This window comes from Megalobrama amblycephala, linkage group LG14 (genome assembly GCF_018812025.1).
Source record: "Megalobrama amblycephala isolate DHTTF-2021 linkage group LG14, ASM1881202v1, whole genome shotgun sequence".
NCBI lineage: Eukaryota > Metazoa > Chordata > Actinopteri > Cypriniformes > Xenocyprididae > Megalobrama > Megalobrama amblycephala.
The window spans coordinates 13,597,503-13,618,060 of NC_063057.1; the positions used below are offsets into that span (position 1 = coordinate 13,597,503).

At 39.0% G+C, this 20,558-nt stretch overlaps 1 protein-coding gene across 4 annotated transcripts in view; it reads right to left on the minus strand.

Annotated features, from left to right (window-relative positions):
- Window positions 1-20,558, minus strand: part of plxna4 (plexin A4) — a 214,489-nt gene that overhangs the window by 93,262 nt on the left and 100,669 nt on the right. For all 4 annotated transcript variants that reach the window (XM_048157446.1, XM_048157449.1, XM_048157448.1 and 1 more), the window contains one exon: window positions 1,453-1,584. In XM_048157446.1, coding sequence (XP_048013403.1) covers window positions 1,453-1,584 — 132 coding nt within the window. The remainder of the gene's footprint in view (window positions 1-1,452; window positions 1,585-20,558) is intronic.

A 20,558-nucleotide genomic window follows, 5' to 3' on the forward strand; every position in this document is an offset into this window, starting at 1 on the left:
ATATGTGAAACACAGCTCACACAGAAGTCACCTTCTAACCAGATTTTGTCAAATCTGTGTGACCAACTTGAATCAGTCTCAAAATCTGCATGTGGAAATCTTTTGCCATCAAGTAAAAATTCCTGATCATGTGGATTCCTATTAAAATGACTGGATTTCCCCCATGAAATTTCGCAGAGCAAAGGTAAATGTGACTACACCTTTAGCTGCAATAAACAGGCAGTGTGTCCAAACACAATTTCTAAAACTATTCAGTAGTAACTTTTGCAGACTAGGCAATTTATAAGCTATGTCCAGCCAATGTGATTGACTAGCTCTACCTGAGCTGTGCCTCAAATCCGAGGATACCGTCCACTGACCCTCACTGCTAGTGAAGTGAATTTTACTGAATGAGATTTCAGATTTATAGCCATATAAATAGTGACATTGCCAGAGTGTGGCATTAGAGAAGCATTGTATTGAAGTAAAAGAATTTGTGGGTAAAAATGTCATCTTGAATTGCCTTGATATTCAAACTAAGTATTGGGATATTTTAACAGTTTGTAAGTATTGTGTGTGTGTGTGTGTGTGTTCTTGTGACATATCAGGGCACAAATTTGTATAATGACATGGGTATGACATAGGTATTACAAGGAGAGGGTGACTTATGAGGTCACTGCACAGTTTCCTGTGATGGGTAGGTTTAGGTGTAGGGCGATAGAAAATATGATTTGTACAGTATTAAAACAATTACGCCTATGGAATGTCCCCACAATTCACAAAAATAAACGTGTGTGTGTGTGAGAAAGAGAGAGAGAGAGAGAGAGAGACAGCTGAAAGCCTTAAATCCTGGTAATAAGTGCAGGCAAGAGTGTTCAGGGTTACATAAAATAGCGGAGAACCTCATCTAGGGGTCAGAGGTCAAAGGTTAAATCACCTAATTGTCACATCAAGAACACTTCAAGTGTTATTTTGATTCATGCTGCAGACTTGATACTTTCCACCAAACGACAAACAGTGTAGACATGGAAAAGGTGGTATATTATGGATAATATGAAAAGCATTATTTATGTCACAAGAAAAGCCCTGATGACAGGTTATTTGAGTTAGGATATTTTTACAGCACTAAGTGCATGCAGTACTTTTCTGATTTTGAGATTTACAAGCTTCAGTAGTGCTAAAGACAATCAGGGACAGAGCCAAATCTACTCCATTACACCGATTGGGCCATTTTGAGCAGGCATATCCTAATGTGCAAATTGTGTGTGTATTTTCACACACAGTGTGTGAAAATCTAATCCACCAATCCATCACCTGTCACTTTTCTTTGGCTGTCCAAGCGCACCTCTCAGGCTGTAATTACAGAAAGTGAAACCCACAAATTCTGGTATAATTTTATGTCTCACTCTTTCCCAGCTTCTTTGTGCTGCGTAAATCCTGATGCATTTTGGGCAAATGGTAGCAGTGACTCACCTGTGACTCTGACATCACATATAAGAAGTGCTGATCAGAAGAAAAGGCCATGTCTCTCAGGATCGGCCCGTTGTCGACCACCTGGATGGTTTCATACTGTAAAGCTCCGTAGGTAGGTCCATCTACCCGAATCTGAAAGGAGAGAGAAAAAAGACACTGTGTTACTCAACCATTAATTTGTTAATACATAATGTGTGAAAGAAAAAAAAAAAAGTAAATCAGATGGGATGGGGAGAGAGAGTTGTTAGACAGCTGTAGGTGACGTTATGTGCCATAAATTGCAGGTTCAGCAGAGAGCTGAACATTCTCACTCAGTTGGACTGCAGTGAAGGAGGTCTCATGACTATATCTGAACATCTGTTGTTGCTGACGCAAAAGTGCACACTCGCACTCAGTTCTGGTCTTGATATAACCCTAGCCTCCCTCCAGACTACATCTTCCAACCAAACACACTCACTAAAGAGCCCTGTGAGAACTTAAGTCTTTATACCTGCCATTAAACATTACAATACACCTGATAACCCATTATGAAAGAATGAATGAGCAATTTCCTTTTCCCTTTTTGACACTAAACAGTTTAGGAGGTATCATGTCCATTCCTATGTGAATAAACGGCTTTATCTCTGCATTTATGGCCTGGAGTCCCATCAGACCGCAAGTCCTGTCAACCCAAGATCATGTTACCACAAGAGGCGTCTAAAATAATTTTGTGGCACCACTTCAAAAAGTCCCTCCCTAAGTTTCTGTGAAGTTTCAAGTGTTCCCTCTGGCTTTGCATTTACTTTCTCTGGGGCTTCTTGTACTGTATGCTGAGGGTCACACAAAAAAAAGGAAAAAAGTGCTAGAAACAAAAGAAGAGAACAGAAAAGAAAGGGGCGGAAGAAAGCAAAAACCCTTCACACAAGCCAAAGCCTTATTCAGCAAGAAGGTTATCTAATCTCTCAGATCGAGGGCTGGTTAATTTGGCTGGGATTGGGTTTCGGCCAGGAAGGTCTGCAGTGTTTGGGATGGCAGCGTGTGGACAGTGGAAGAATGAACTGCAGGAGGGCTTGCGAAGCCCCGGTCGAGCCCCGAGAGAGACACATGGAGTGGTCCGACAGATCGCTGGAGGGGCCGGGCGAAGCGGATGGGCATTATCACAACACTAGCTAAACAAATAAGCCACAGGGGATGAGTGTTAGCATGTCTGTTAGCTTTAGCATGATGGAACAAAAGGAGAGTATCTGATCACAGATAGAGAAGGAAAATAATAATAATAAAAAATCTACATGCTAATCAACAGAGTGACACGGGACTATTAGAGTCCCAATTTAAACTCAAGCAGCAGTTATTAGTCCTAAAGTATATCAGGTTTTATTAATATATGAACAACAATGGTTTTATTAAATGTTTTTTTCATGATTATAAACTGCTGAATTCCTAAGCCTTGAACAAAACAATATAATTCTCTCCCTTTCATTTCAATATCAATAAAGTGGATTATATTCTTTAAATCCTGATTGGATTACACTGCTAATCTGTGCATCACACAATCATTTGGATTTAATTCCAGTTCAAAGCCATGACTCTGACACCAATTGTACATTTGTTATCTCACCCTCAATGTCACACATTCTAAATACTTCTACTAAATACTTCAGCAACTAAAACTTACAATTACAATTTGTTGCAGACTGTGAAGTCTTTAAATAGAAGAACGTTTAATTTTGGAGTAGAAGTAATCCTGCACATTTCTGCTCCATGTATTGTGCTCTGTGTGACCACAGGTATGCACTAACCACTGCACAGTCTCAAAACATCCCCCTAGTGGCTATGGACTGTAACAACAGTGGCCAGTCATGTGAGGTTACACAATAAATGATAGTGATTAAATGCAGTCAAGGTTAAATTACAAAGAACATTGATAGTTAACAGATATTTCTCATAATTTACATCAAGGTCACTGTATTATGCATAATAAAAGTGTTTTTAGTATTACAGTTTTTTTTTAATTCAGTATATGAATGAAAAAGGATGAAGTTATGTTGCAGCATTACTCATTTGTAACATTTGATATAGAGCAGAGGTTAAAGCATCACCGTCATAGGGCAGTATAGTAGAGAATGGCAGACTGACTCTAGTTAAAGGGATAGCTCACACAAAAATGAAAATTCTGTCATCATTTACTCACCCTCAAGTAGTTTCAATCCTATATGAATTTCTTTGTTCTGCTGAACACAAAGGAAGATTTACTAACATAGTAGGAAAAATAAATAATATGGGGGGCAACAGTCAATGGGGGGCAAAATCTGTTTGGTTACTGACATTCTTCCAAATATCTTCTTTTGTGTTCAGCAAAACAAAGAAATTCATACAGGTTTGGAACTACTTGAGGGTGAGTAAATGACAGAATTTTCATTTTTGGGTGAACTATCCCTTTAAGATCAGCTAAGGGAACAGCAAACAGAAGGAGAGGTGATAAAGGAAGCCATAACCACAGGAGCTCTGCAGCTTCATAATGTGGGCAGGACTCTACCCAGCATCCATGGAAACTGCAATTTCCTCTGGTTCAAAACAACTTCATCTTAAACCCTGGTATCAGGCCAGTGATATGACTAGAGATTAAGACTGATGGTGTAGACCGTTTTCTCAAAAACTGTGGGATGAATTCACTAAAACAGTAAGCGACTCGTGTGTGGTATCCCAAAACTGCGTCTTATACACTGAAGAGCCTTACTTTTTTACCCTCCAGCTACAGTAACTAATGCATGCATGTAAAACTGGACAAATCTACAAAGCAATTAAATCCTGATAATCATTTTTCTTTGAATCTTTTTTTATTTGAATACTTTTAGGTTAGCTTAGAGATTTCTTTAAACTAACTTTATTTAAAAAAACAAACAAAAAGAATGCAATTCTACCTACTAACACTCAGGAGCATTTATTTATTGATTTGAATGCATAGCAGCTCAAATATTTTCTATTGTGGTACGTTTCAATGCAAAGTAACACGTCATGTAATCCCCACTCAGTCAAAATCCTTTCAATCGGCACTCCTGTGGTATCCGACTAGTGATGGCTGCCCTTTCAAACTCAGATTCTTATTCTCTATCTAGCAACTCCCATTGACTTCAGAAAAATCTGCATAAGCATGTAAGCACCCATCTCAGGAGAACACTTTACTTTTGCACCGGCAGGCACAAGGCAGCCCTTGCTAAGGCCTGCTGTTAACTAAAGCATTTTGCAGAGGAAAAAAAAGTGACAGAACTCTTTACAAACCATAAATTTAACCTTGGCAAAAGCAGTCTTGTGATCTTTCAGTGAGCTTTTCTTCCACAAGCTGCAGTCGCTTGGGAGGTGTTCATTCTGTTTCCTTTAAAATGAGCGTGAGATAGCCCACACTCTCCATTCGTGAGGGCAACAGCAGTGCCACGAATACACCACTCACACAGAGCAGAAGTCTGTTCGCCATGGCACATGGGATGCTTCTGGTTGCCCATTACATTACAGCTCAAAATGAGCCGACACTGATATAGAACAAAGTTGAGAAGAGGCACTGAGTCACTGAAGAGCTGTGACAAAAGAAAACTACAAATAACTTCAACAGAGCATTAGCTGCAACGGTGCACATCTGACAATACAAACTCGTTGGACACCAGACACCAGGCAGTGTTTAAGTGAAGGCGACTACGATTAAGGCGGTGTGCTGACGCTCCCTCGAGAGTTCCTTTAGAAGCAAGAGCTACTCTGATGCACAGATATTGATCTATGACATTTAAACCCCAACTATAACAAAAATAGAGCTGCACGTGTCGACATCTGTAAGCAGATCGGCCTTGCTACCGTGAGTGATTCTGTGTCAAGACGTTGAGCGATTGTTTTCTGTTTTTTTTTTTTTTTGAGTCAAATCCCCTGAGAGGGTTTGAGATAGAACCTGCACATCAGCAGTCTTAACGCACTGGGAGATCTTGACGTGTTCCAGCCTGCTATAGTCAAGGAAAGTGGAACGAAAGGTTTGCTTTGTTTTCGATGCCTCCATTGGCTGACTCGGAGTGTGCTGTAGTAAACAGCGAGAGTGGGTGGACTGGGAAGTCTCTTAATGTCAATCAATGCTGAAAGAAACCTGCAAATTCCCATTTTGCAACATCGATACTTAGCTGAAGGCGACTGGTTTTGCAAAAGGAACTTGAATGGGCTGACGCTAAGCTGGGGAATTAAAGACGATCATGTCCTGAAAGCCATTGTCTGCCGTCATGGTGAGCACTAAGTATTAGGCAATAAAAAAATGAGATGATTTCAGTGGGGAATAAAGACTTTGGTGGTCAGGGTCTCTAGACTGCAGATAACAAATTCAGGGCCAAATTCACTAGTGCCTGTGGAGTGATATATTAAACATCAACATTTCTTACATTTACATTTATTCATTTAGCTTACAAATGAGGGAAAATATATGTGTTTTCCCTCATTTGTAAGCTAAGTGAATAAATGCAAATATATAATAAACATTCAATGCTGTAGAACTTGAAGATGAAGAATGTGTATCAAATCCCTCTGCAGTTGTGCAAAACTGAAAAGTTTACAGTTCAGAGTTTTTCATTTCAGTGCATAGGGCGCTATTGCCAGCTGCAAACTAATTTTGAGGGTCTGTTTGCATAATTCCTTTAGTGCACTAGATGCTTAAAAAGACATAGATTGAGCATGCAAATACTGCCAAAAGTGCCAGTGCCAAACAATCGCAACTTGTACATGCACAAGTGCAAAGACTAAAAGGGACTCTGTTAGCAAAAAACACACCAAACCATCAGACTGCTTCATTATCAGGAAGCGCCGCAGCCAGGCAACTGGTCCTTCTAATATGGCATTTCTGTCACTAACGAGTGAACGAGACATGGACCTGTTCCGCTCCAAACACGTCGTGCCCAGCAAGACGCCGTGTTCACAAGAGAGAAAGGCTTTGTTTTGGTTGCCGGGTTATGAGATTGAGGTTGTTGAAAAGCTCTGATCCGCAAAACACGTGTGCGTGCATGCGTGTACAAAGCCAGGCCCCGGTGTCTCAGGGAGCTCACAGGCAGAACCCTGCGGAGGAGAGACCTAATCAGATTTCCTGATCCGTTTGTCCCTCCGGTTTCTTCTTTGCAATCAGCGGATCGGTACCGCGGCAGGATTTTAATTACCAGGGCTCTAACAGTGCGGCACAAACCCGCTCTGACACACTGATTGCGGCAATGTCATCGCCAGCCAAATTAACTTTACTCTTCAACAACAGGCCTCCAAATAAGCTTAAAGCTTTTAAACACACCAGCTCAAGACCAACATAGTCTGAACTTAAATTGGCTTAAAAACTTTTACATTCATTTTCTCATTTAACGCTCCGTAACACACTGTAGGACATGAATACACAATTTAAGGACACAATTTAAGCCATTGTTTCCCTGCTCGTAATATAGTTAACCTTTATGTAATTGCGTTGAACTCTCAGTCGGTTTGCATGAACTTCGAATCTTGGCATATTTTCTCTTTTAGCGATGCCGAAAATGTAAAAATGTCCCCGTTCTGCTTGAGGAAGGTGTGTTTTATATGCAGGGCTTGCTCTGGCTGCAGGGAGGATGGAAGTGATATTAGCAGGCCGAAAGTTTCTCCGTCACCTCTCTTACCCTGCAGTCCCGCAGAGAAGAGAGCTGGGATCACACTGCTGTAACTGTTAAAAACCCATCGCGATGGGAAGGAAAGAGAGAGAGAGGGAGATATTACCCACGGGAGTCTGGTGGGGAAATGTTGCGAGCACGTCCATCTTATTTCTCCTCTCTGCAGTCTTTCCACGGGACTACTGGAGGAGACGATACCGTGCATACAAAAACAGGGGCCTAAAGTTGGAGATCCAAACTGTGAAGTTGCATGTGTACATGCAAAAGTTTTAACACTTAACTGAATTTTTGTTTTGCTTGATTGTTAAACCTTTTTCTTTTCTATTCTATTTCCAATTTTATTCCATATCTTTCCATATCTATTATTTGTTTTAAAAAAACAACAACAACAACAGCAGAAAACACACACAATACTCGACAAGGAAACATGGCAAACATGAGGGCTTAGACGGGAAAACACATGACAAGTTGGAACTAAAGAGCATGAACCAATGAAAAAACAGAACTGATAACAAGATGACAAGACAAACCAATGAAAACAAGACATATGTAAAAGGAAGATTATATAATATAAAGAATATATGTTATTACTTTTTTACTTGATTACGTCCCGAGACATGACACGTGATTTAAAGTCAATTTTTAGAAGATTTATCCCTTTATTTGTTATTGACACACATATAAATTGTGGCCACATATTTTATGAAACTAAAAAAACAAAAATGTGTTTTCATTTTAATATTGTGGGATAAGTATTTTAAGCTCAAACACTTCCCTGCAGATCGAAGGTTATTTTGGCCGCGGAGGGAAGTAAAGGGGACGGGTGTCTGCAGGGCGGCCCCTCTCTCCTCCTGTGTGACAGACAGGACTCCCCTCTCACTCTCTCTCCAGGGTGTCTACGAGTCTGACCTTTCATCCGTCTATCTTTCCCCTCTTTCTCTCTACTTTTATCACCCATGCTTTCTCCTCTCACCCACTCTTCTTCAGCTCTCTCCCTTCCATTTCCATTTCTCTTGCCTCACGTCACTCATGATTTCGCCATCTCTTCACTCATTCCCATCAGCCCCTTAAAACACAACTCATGCATCAATTTCCACAGAATTCCTCTCCCATACTCATCTCTCTCATGCTCTCCCACTGGGTGTTCCTGGTTTAATCTGAGGTTAGATGTGACCTCTGGGCCACATGCTGTTTCTTCTCCATTTTCTATTCTATCCCTCTTTCGGGGATCTTTCTCTTATATCAGAGAGGAATCATTCTCTCAGTGTATTCAGTCTGAGAGGAGGCCTCATGGCCTGTGGCTGCTCTGAGTAGAGCTGGATCTTTTTTCCCCTTCACCCTTATGTTTGAGAGGCAGACATCTCACTGTGGCTCTTCAGTCACGAGCAGCGATGTCTCTGGGCTAATGCTTGACCAGCACACGCTCTCAGACTCCTCCACATCCATCAAAGAGAAAAACACAGCACACACACATTGTTTCTTGAGTAATGCTTTGTTTATGTTGCATTGCCCAAAATGCACTTATCTGAAAGGCCAGTCACACTTTAGTTTAGGGTCCAGTTCTCATTATTAAAAAACTATTAGCTACTACTTTTGCCTCAATAAACTCCTAATTACTGCCTATTAATAATGAGTAAGGTAGTTGTTAAGTTTAGGTATTCAAGTTTTAACCAACGTGTATTTTACTAGATTTTTGGAAAATGAATAGTTGCATTATAAGATATGCAACACCCACTTTTCACAATTCAATCAATTCCTAATTGATAAAATCAAGCATCGCTCCAACATTTTCTTGTTCGGAAATGCGTCACATTGTAGAATTGAAATGGTTTGTGAGTGCCATGTTGATTTGAATCTGTTTGGTTATGTGGAAAAACTTGGCAGTCCCTAACATGGACTTATTCCGCATACATCTTTAAAAACCCTCCACTATTATCGCTTTCACCGTGTATTATTTTCAGCCGTCAATACGGCCATTTATTATTTAATACAGCTCTTTCTCTCACTCCAGCTCCTCATTATAGTCACTGCAGGGTGGAGAGACAGACGGGGCGTCACTGGAATTTTTAAATGAAGTAATTTATCTGAAACAAATACCTGCAGAAGGGAGACAAACCTATTTTCCACCAGCCCTGTTTTTTCCAGCTGGGAAATAAAAACAATTATTTCTGCACTCTTCCTATTTTATCTTATTCACACACATATGCCCAGTGGCCACAAACACACACACACACACACACACACACAGGCTGGGAAACGTATAGTAGGTGTCCGTGTGTGGTATGGGTCAAGGCTACTCAAACTAACTTGGCAAAGTGACTCGACAAAGTTAAGAAAATTTAACTTTACACAAATGAGCTGCAAACATGATACAGTGACTTCCAAAGAGAGCTAATGCGATCCATCTACTTGAGATGTTTTGTTAGAAATGTCTCTGTATACCTTTGCTAATCGCTGTCAGTGTGAACGGAGCTTGATACTGGCTGCATATAGTGAATTAGCCAACATTAACCATGTTTATTTTGCACAAATGTTTTTTATTTTCCACATATAAGGTACATTCACCACGAATAATGAACCCTTTAAGATGATGCAAAAGAGAGAGAGGAGAAGGTGTGTGTCCAAACACCTGTGAGAGTTTTTGGAACTGGCGATGAGACATATGGTAGATGGGAATTTTGCTGGCTTTGAAGTGAGAAAAATAGGGAGAGGAAAGGAAAGGAGAAAGGACAGACCATCTCTCAAAGAGTGAAACTGTACATCTTCTGACCAAATAAAAACAAACGATTTTGCGTACACTACCTTTTAAAAGTTTGGTGTCAGTAAGGCTCTTCACCAAGGCTGCATTTATTTGATCAAAAATACAGTAAAAACAGTAATATTGTGAAATATACAATTTAAACTGTTGTCTGATTTAATGCATTTTAAATTTATAATTTAATTAAGTAATTAAGTAATTTATTCCTCTGATTTTTTTTAATTTTCAGCATCATTACTCCAGTCTTCAGTGTCACATGATCCTTCAGAAATCATTCTAATATGCTTATTTGGTGCTCAAGAGATATTTCTTATTATTATTAATGTTAAAAACAGCTGTGCTGCTTAATATTTTTGTGGACAGTTTTTTTTTTTTTTTTTTCAGGATTCTTTGATGAATAGAAAGTAAAAAAAAAAAATCTTTTGTAACATTACAAATGTCTTCACTGTCACTTGTGATCAATTTAATGTGTCTTAAAAAACATTACTTAAAGGTGCCCTAGATTCACAAAATGGATTTTCCTCAGCATAGTTAAATAAAAAGAGTTCAGTACATGGAAAAGACATACATTGAGTCTCAAACTCCATTGTTTCCTCCTCCTTATATAAATCTCATTTGTTTAAACAACCTCCGAAGAACAGTACGGGGTGAATGCCCCAATATTTGCATAATGCCAGCCCATGTTCCCAACATTATAAAAGGCATTAGACAAGGGCAGGACATCTGGATGTGCACAGCTAAATCAACAGACTAGGTAAGCAAGCAAGAACAATAGCAAAAAATGGCAGATGGAGCAATAATAACTGACATGATATTTTTAGTGATATTTGTAAATTGTCTTTCTAAATGTTTCGTTAGCATGTTGCTAATGTACTGTTAAATGTGGTTATAGTTACCATCGTTTCTTACTGTATTCACGGAGACAAGAGCCGTCGCTATTGTCATTTTTAATCACTTGCAGTCTGTATAATTCATAAACACAACTTCATTCTTTATAAATCTCTCCAACAGTGTAGCATTAGCCGTTAGCCACGGAGGACAGCCTCAAATTCACTCAGAATAAAACGTTAACATCCAAATAAATACTTTACTCACATAATTCGAAGCATGCATACAGCATGCATGACGAACATCTTGTAAAGATCCATTTGAGGGTTATATTAGCTGTGTGAACTTTGTAAATGCGCTGTAATATAGTCGACAGCTCATGTGGCAGGGAACACGTGAATTAAAGGGGCGGCGCTGCCTAAATCAGTGCATTGTTAATGATGCCCCAAAATAGGCAGTTAAAAAAATGAATAAAAAAAAAAATCTATGGGGTATTTTGAGCTGAAACTTCACAGACAGATTCAGGAGACACCTTAGACTTATCTTACATCTTGTGAAAAAGCATTCTTGGGCACCTTTAACTTTTGAACGTTATGTGTGAGCACACTTTGTCAAAACAGGTGACTTGCATGAGCAAAGGCTCACAAAATGCATTCTGAAATACACCCAAACGATAGAGTGACAAACAAAGCTATCCTGTAACAATAATTCCCTTTCTCTCTGTCTGTAGTGTCTGGCAGGCTGAGGCTGTGGTAGACCAGATGCTGATACAGTTACATAGAGACATTTCTTTCTCAGGGATCTATGGTCTTTGGCAGTAAAAAGAGGCCATTGTTTGAACTGCTAGGGGTTTGGGGTTGTTCGGATAGCTGCTACTGCAGCAGGTTAACAGCATTCAAATCTCTCAGTATGACTGAGGAACTTTATAATGAGATTATTTTTTTCTTAGAGACAGGGAAAAAAAAAAAACATTAAATCAAATTAATCTTTCTTAGTGGTCCTTGATGTAAATTATCCATCTTTTCAGAAAAGTCGATTTATTTACTTAATATATTTTTCTACAAAATGTAATAACTTTCAATGCCTAATACACGGTAATTATAATCAGCATTTCTCCCCTTCCAAAAGTAATAAGTACTTAATTCACAGACATAATTCAGATATCAAGGCTTAAAAGTATCTATTTTACTAGCTACAAAGTTGTATTGTGTACTTATGGAAGTTACAAATGCCATTTGAAGTGAAAAGATATACTCGCAGGGCATTCTGAACTGTTTTAAAAAGCTCAGGGATGATTCAAGGATGCATTCACATGCAGTTGATACCTGTGGGCTGATTAACTGAAAAAGCGATGCTGATAGACTCCTGCAGAGTATGTCAGTCTCTCTGCCGTACCACATACACACACCTGACACTTTCCCCTGTCTGAGCTTCATGCGGCACTTCAGCAAATGATAGACGCTCCGACAGCTAAAACAACAGGTCTGATTCCCCTCTTGCACACACACCCCACAATTACGACGGCAGACCTGAAACAGACATAATGTCACTCAGCTAACAAGCCAGTGGGACAGAAGAGCAGAGTGACAAGACAGGTAAAGACTGTGTGTCTTCATTTGAAAGTCTGTTAAATGCAGGGACCGATAATAGCATCGCTTCAGTATGGCACAATCAAAAAACTAAACGTCCAGGCTTGTCTAATACATGAGGATCTAGACTACAATTAAAAAGTTTGCAGGTTCATAAAGGTTTCACTAAGAAGTTGGACAAGAATTGACACCACATTGAAGTGAGTCAATGCTAATGAATGGATATTTTAAGAGATTGAATCATTCTTGTTCACCTTCCCTTTTGATGTGCTTCATCTGGTCTTGAGTAATAGTAATAGATCTATAAATATAGTAAGTATAATAAAGGATAAGACTTGTTTCACTGAAGAACAACTGTTTTTGAGCGAATGATTTAATCACTTATTCCTACAGAAAAAAAATATGCTGGTCATTATTTGAATATTACAATAATGTAATCTACAGAAAGATTCCCTGAACAAATCATTGAATTAAACAGAATTAATCTTTTTGGTTAGCTGAATCAAAAAATGTGTTTTTAAATTGCATTAGATATAAAATGTCCACTTATCAGTAAGAATGAAACAGATTTTGAAATAGAAAATGTCAGACAAAGTCAGGAGTGTGACAGCACTCTTTATCCTTTCAGGGAGCAGAGAGAGGGGTGAAAGGGAGGATGAAAGAGGGATGAGTGAAAACAGTCCTTAAAGGTGTGAATAATGCATGAAGAGCCAAGGCCAGACGAGAAACAGTCATCAGACCAGAACCCGATCGCTGATCCAGTTACCACTGAGCCGTCCCTAAAGCCCTGAAGTCTGCCTCTCTCTCATTTCTGTCTTGCTAAAACACACACACACACACACACACTCTAACATAGAGAAAGTGAGGTGAATTGATTCTGGATCAGTGTGTAATCAGTGTAATAAAATGAGAATTATTTAAAATGACTGTAGGTTGATTGGTCCGCACCATCCAATCATATTTTGTGTGAGAAAAATCTCTTGAGCAGTTCACTCAGAATTTGTTCTAGCATTCAAAAACAGCTAGACAGTGCAACAGAATAAAACAGAATGCAGATGTCTTATTGCATATTTTCTAAAACATGAATGTCTTTTAACTTCAGATGGTGTCTAAAAAACTGAGACATCACAAAGACATGGTCAAAGACTTTCTTCTAGAGTATGTTTACAAAGAAAAAAGAACTGCAGATGGATACAAGATCATATCGCGAATGGATCTTTATTTGGTGAGCTACTTTTTTCTATGTTTGTTGACGTGCTGCACTGTACATCATTTTAATTTCTCACATTACCACATTTTCACATCTGGAAATGTGATAGCCACTTCACAACAAAGACTTTCGATCACACATAAAACCAATCTAACGTTCCAGCAGGCATGCAATAAATCAAATTACCATAATTCATATTTCACACATGCAGTTTCTGAGAATGTTCTCCGGTAAATAATACTGTAGTAGATGACAGAAAGATGACTTGTTTCTTTAAACAACATTCACCTGTCATCAACAATCCACTGCCTTAACAACTTAAATTAAAAGCTATACCTATTAAACCTATTAAAATCAAAAGCATCAATTACTAATTTTTAACATTAACAAACATTATTATATAATGATTAACACTCATTAGGTAATGCATATTATATTGCCACAAAAATTCAGATGTGTTCATATTTATTTAAAAATTAAATGAACAAGTGATCTGTTTGATACCGTTTCTAAATGACTAAATCTAACATATAGTGAGGTTTATGCTAAAACCAAAGAAAAGTTAACAATGGGTTAAAAAAATAATAATCAAGAAATAAAACTCCATCCATCCATCCATCCATCCATCCGAGTGTCTAAAATACACGGAAAAGTACAGCCTTTGCTACAAATTGAACATGAAAGCACCAAAGCATTCATTTTTTTAGCTAAAGCTAATTTTGTCCGTATACTTTACAAAGCTAATTTTTGTTGTATATTTTCCAAAGCCATAGACGGTTACTTAGTCATGTGATCGCTTTGCCTGTGGCAGCCACCGAAGCTCTGCTATAGCTTAGGCTATACTGTACGTAGCCGTTATTAACTGCATTCTAAAGTCATCAACTCCTGGACATCCATGTCCACTGAGAGGTGTGAGGCCATCCCTCTTTCTCTCTGTCTGTAGGTGTGAAGGTTGTATTACGCCTTGTTAGCTCTGAAACACGGATTCTCAGTTGCCTGAGAGAAGTGTTGGCACTTAACAGCAGTGCTCTGTCACTAGCTATCTGCACTCTCCATGAGCCCGGGGAGAGATCTCTCTCTCTCAATCACACACACAGAATGCAAACCACTCACCACAACAAGCCACTAAACACTAGCATGTATATGAAACTAACAGGAGCTATAGAGAATATGTGTTCTGATTTCTGTTCATGTTTGTGACTTTGTTGTAACATCATCCTGGCTGCAGTAACCTTTGTTTTTCAAGTTGTGACAGTGACAGTAGGTGGGAGAGTGAGTTTATCTGTGAGCGTATACATTCTCTCATCATTTTCTGCATGGTGACATATCAAAGAGCAAAGAACGAGACCTGGCAGGCGTTGTCTTTGCATACAGTAAGTATGAGTGACAAAGCAAACTATGCTGCAATAAATATGAAGGTGTGTGTGTGTGTGAGTGTAATCTGAAAGACAGCTCTTATAAGCGTAAAGCTTTAATTCGGGAGAGACGGGAATGGGTTGTTTCCCACAGAGACGGAAGTCTAAAGAGGATCAGAGATTGTGTCTGTCAACAGCCATAAGAAATCCTTTCATACGGTTTCAATTAGAAAACGGAAAAAGAACTGTCGGGAGTCCATTTCCTGTCCTCCTTCCCTCGTTTCTTTTCTCTTTCTCAATCAATCTTTCCAGAAAGTTGTTTTACTTGATATCTGTATAACTGAGCACCAGAGATGTAGCTAGGGATTGTGGTCCCCCTGACAAAATACACATGACACTTGGGTTCAAATCCATTTACATTAATATAATACAGTATATTACTTCGTAAAAATATTAATGCACAAATATAACAAATGAATAACCATTCAAGAATATATATATATATATATATATATATATATATATATATATATATATATATATATATATAAACTTAAAAAAACACAACTAAAATAAATAAATAAATAAATGAATATATAAATTCACACCAACCACAATTGTGTGCATTTTTTTAACTTAATGCTTACATTAAAAAAAAACAACAAAAAAAACATTCCCACCATACAACCCATTAGGTGTGCTCTGGATCCAGAAGAGAATGTTGCAAAGGTAATAAAAATTTGAGTGAGTTCTGCATGTCTTTTCACTCCACTCATGTCATTACAGGTATTTGAGTGTATGTGTGTGTGTGTGTGTGCGTGAGAGAGAGAGAGAGAGAGAGAGAGAGAGAGAGATAGAAAGACGCTGCTCTCTGGCTCTGCGCTTCCCTGCAGGCTTTCATCTTTCTCAGGTTAGATTACTGTAAAGCACTCCTGTCTGCCAGCATTCCTGGAAGCTTTTTATCCGTGTACTTGTTTGTTTAAAAAAAAAAAAAGTGCCGGAAAAAAGTGAAGTGGGAAAAAAACAGATATAAAGGGAGCTGGGAATAAGAGGAGCTAACGGTCCTTTCCTCAACTGCCTAAACAGATTTCAAAGCTCTGTTAGCAAACTGACTTAACTCTAAACTACTGGCATACTCCCACCTTTCACCCTCACACAGGGTCATTTACAACAATGCATGAGAGCTAATAAAACAGAACATTAGCCTCAACAAGAGCCATAACGACAGGATGAAATGTATATACCCAGCTGAAAACTAAAAGCTAAAAACTTTAATATTTAAACTTCAAGTGTTTTAAAGTATTGATTAGAGTAAACTTTTGTGCAAAGTGATTTCTATTTAGTCTAATATAAGTTTATACACATTCTCTAAATGAGGGTTTTATCTGTCAGATACAGTATGTTTCAGAAATCTGATTCAATCGAACACGTGAACAGACCAATTCACACTGCTTTTAGTTTTAGCAGCTGCTGACAACTTACAAACAGCAGCACAAATTTAATTAGAGCTGCCCTAGAGCTGTTTGTAACTATTAGTGCTGGCAATTGGACAACTGGAGGGCCGAGTGTGTTTGTATGTGTGTTTGAAGGGACTGTGGGTTTAATAAAGGGTAGTATTACCATCCCACCTTGGAATGCCCGGAAGCAACATCAATAATCATAGGGCTCATCCCACATTCACATGCATGTCTCTTACAGTATGTTTATGTATACAGATATGCGTGTGCATGCTTGTGTGTGTGTGAGAGAGAAAGAGTCTTGACTCTCTGCATTCGCACCAAATGTCTGGTAGGGCCTAAAGCCGGAATGGAGTTCACGCACAAAGTTGTTTAAGCATGACAAGCCCAGGCAGTGTTAACGCTGCAGGGCTTGGGCAGGTCGGGCCGCCCCTGTACCCACAGACAGAAGCTGTGGAGAGAGCGCAGAACTTGTGAGCCAGTTGGGCAGGTGTTGCCAAAGCCTGCAAACGCTTGTGTGTCCTCTAGGACCTCTGTGCACACACACACACCCACCCACCCACACAAACACACATGCTCTCCAGTGAAATCATTACATGGGTTTGCAACACGGGAGGATTTCTGAAAAATATCCTGAAAAACTATACCCTGGTGATTTAGCTCACTTCTGAAGACAATTTTGTCCCTAAACTATAGTCAAGTTAATGCACACATACAGTATACACAAACAGAAACACCAGGTTACTGGACTTGGAATGAACTTTACGTACAACATGTAATCTATGTCATAGGATTTACATACAGAGTTCTTACTGAACAGTTAACCATAATGCAATGCTGGTTTGAACAATGCTGACATTTCTCACCTGAGGTCAGAGTTCAGGCCTCGTAGACAAATTGTGGACACATTCAACCTCTCTAATCACAACCCTCAATTTGTTATCCCTCTGCCATGATGTAGAGCAAAAACAAATGGTTAAAAAAAATCAATTCAAGCACAGCGCTTTTAAACAAACTAAAAGCATTAGCACTTGCTGAAAATGTTTTTAAACTAGGCCTATTATTTAATTATTTCCTGTTATTTTTCTATAAACTTGGTGGAGTGGAGAGCTGAAATGAATACATTAACGTGTCGTCATCATTAACAGCATCATAATAAACAGAGCAAGCATAGCGTATTGTTTAATTATCCCATGATTTTACAAAAAGGCTAATTGGAAAGATTAGACTTTTGTACAGAATAATCATTTACGTAAAAAGAAGAGCGTAAGAACAATGGAAAAAAAATCCGCATCAGCACACTGAGGTGGAAAACAGTGATGAACAAAACATTTTAATTTTACTGGACATATTTACTGAAACAAGCATAAGCTGTGTCAACAGGTACACAACATATGTACATTTAGTCTTGGCCCAATGCAGATGGCGGAACAAACTGCTGAGCCAATGACAGCAATTGATGATACCTCTAAAAAAATAGAACCAAATACAAATACCTTATACAATACAAACAACAAAAATCCAAATTGAGATTTGCAGGCAGTCCTACAACAAGTGAAAAGCTGCAGAGCTAACTTACATTAAAGCTATTAGACATGGAGCTCAGAGAGAAGAAGCCTGCAGATGTTCAGCTGAGAGCTGAAGGCTCTAAATCAGTGGTTCCCAACCACATTCCTGGAGTACCCCCAACACTGCACATTTTGCATGTCTCCTTGATCAAGCACACCTGAATCAAGTCATCAATTCATTAGCAGAGACTCCAAGACCAGAAATGGGTGTGTCAGACAAAGGAGACATGGAAAATGTGCAGTGTTGGGGGTACTCCAGGAATGTGGTTGGAAACCACTGCTCTAAATGAGCGGCTATATGACTGTTATAGGTAGACAGATGGCCGGCTTTCACTCGTGTCTCCTCTTGTCCATGTCAGCATGACCTCAGTCCCTCCCCAAGTGCTCTACACACAGGTCACCTGCGCTCAAAACACCTGGACCAGACCTGTGCCACGTCATCTGTGTTCAGGCTGTTTATGCATCTTGACAATAATCTCTTGGCTTTTTATGTTATTTTAAAGACCCCATAGAATCAAAGTAAGTTTGAATGCAGTTTTGAGGTCATTGAGCCCTAAACACTAACAAAATCCACTTGTACACATTTAAAATGTACTGTCTTTCTCTTCAGGGAAAAGGGATTGTAAATATTAATTACTCACGGGACAAACCCTTCAATGTCTCACCCAAACTATAGTATATAATATATCAGTATATCTTCCTGATATATTAGTACATGACCTATAACCTGAGCATGATGAGCAATTTCATGTTGTCTTTAACATCATTAGCAATAACCATATGTTTCTTTACTGACACATGAACAGCCTATGGTGTTTTACCACCAGGGGGGAATCAACTCCACACACACACTTGACTGTCAGTCAGTGACTCATATGAGAAGACGAAGCATTACACAGGTAAACTCCCTGTTACTGTATATTAACCAATATAAGAGAACCAAAAACTGATTTCAGACCAGCCAAAAACCCCCAATCTGCTATTTTCATGAGCATCATAGGCACAAGACCTGCTCCATGACAAACCCCTGAAACTCTTTAGCATTTTAATGAGGCGCTTTATCCCGCGTCAGTCGACTGTGTAACTGCGGGTAAGGAGAGGAATGGCAGGGTAAATTATTAAGCAGAGCTGCCCTGTGCTTCCCAGCTGATACGTTCTGAACCAGAAGACACCAGGGGTGGAGGGGACGCACAGCCCTGAAGTACGACACAATTTATGACCTCTGATGGAAAACACCTTCTGAAACCATTATGGATGAGCTATACGATATACGCAGATAGATGGAGCAGCACATTTAAATTTTACTGATCGTTATTACATTAAGAAGGTGGTTATGGGAACAGAAAAATTTACTGACAATTTAAAATGGCATATATATATAAATATATGAACAAAATGGTATTTTATGGTATATTATAATACATGTATATATTATAATAAAGAGGAAAATTGTTATTATATTATTAAATAGTGTAACAACAACAACAACAACAACAACAACAACAGATTTTTAAAACTATAAAATAATTATAATCAGATAACTTAAAAAAATCTCCCCATATCAGTTTTGAATAATAATATAGCAGTAGTAGTAGTGGTACAAAATAATGAGAAAGATTTATACTGTACATTCATGTCTACAACAAAAGACCGTTTATGTAGTCACAGTCCGAACAGTATGATCTAATGTTTGAGTCACACTGAAAGTGAGCAGTGAAATCAAAGGTGACTGTTCACTTAACTATAAATGTAACTAATATTAACACAGATGCCCACATGCTCTTGGGTCATGTCAAATCCAAGATAAGGCATTAAAATACTTTTCCCAGTAGAACTAAATGGAACAAAGAAAGACCAGATGAGGGTGGAGGTTTTTTTCTGACATTTTGCACCCATTTTATGGTTTTACCAAGGCAATCTTGATGCCAAAGGACGTTTCCCAAAGAAGGACAGACAAATCCCATTCTCAAATAAGGGCCGGAAAGAGGCTTTTCTATTGCACATTCAGAGGTACCACTCATCGGGGCGTTTGAGAGGATTGTTTAGCGTTCGGCAAATAATGGAGAATCAGAATTCCAAAGATTCCATCTCGTCTTGGAGCCTTTGATTGCTGATGAAAGAATGCATGGATAATCTCATTCAAAAGGCGCTAATAACCTTGACTGACCTCAACTGCCACACTTCAGAATGGGACTGAAATGAGACTTTTTTGGTGACAAAAACGAATCCTTCACAAAGAGGCGCTTGGCTGTGGCCTTTCCTTTGTTGCGAGAGCACTATGAATGCACAGGGGCTTTTGACAGGCAGAAGTCAGTGTTCACAGTCGGCGTCTGGTGATGAAGACTGGCTGAGGCGACTGCAAACCCTGAGGCAGATAGAGTGCGAGTGTGACTGGTTCTCCGTGGCATTCACCGCAGAGCCTTAGGGCAGAGGCCCGACTTCCCAATGAATGGGTCAGTGACTATTGAACTTGAGATGCAGAAAGCATGAAGGAATGAATGAATACAGACAAATTCACACCTCTATAAATCTGCATCTTGCATGTCTGAGCACAGATGATGAGTCAATGACTGAGTCAGCTCTAAACTAGAGCAGACTAGAAGCAAAAGAACAACCTGTGAGCCCTTTCAAGTTAAACAAACAACAACAACAAAAAAAAAAACACTTTCCAGTCGGATAGCATCATTATGAATTTAATTAGTGCATGTACCGGTCCA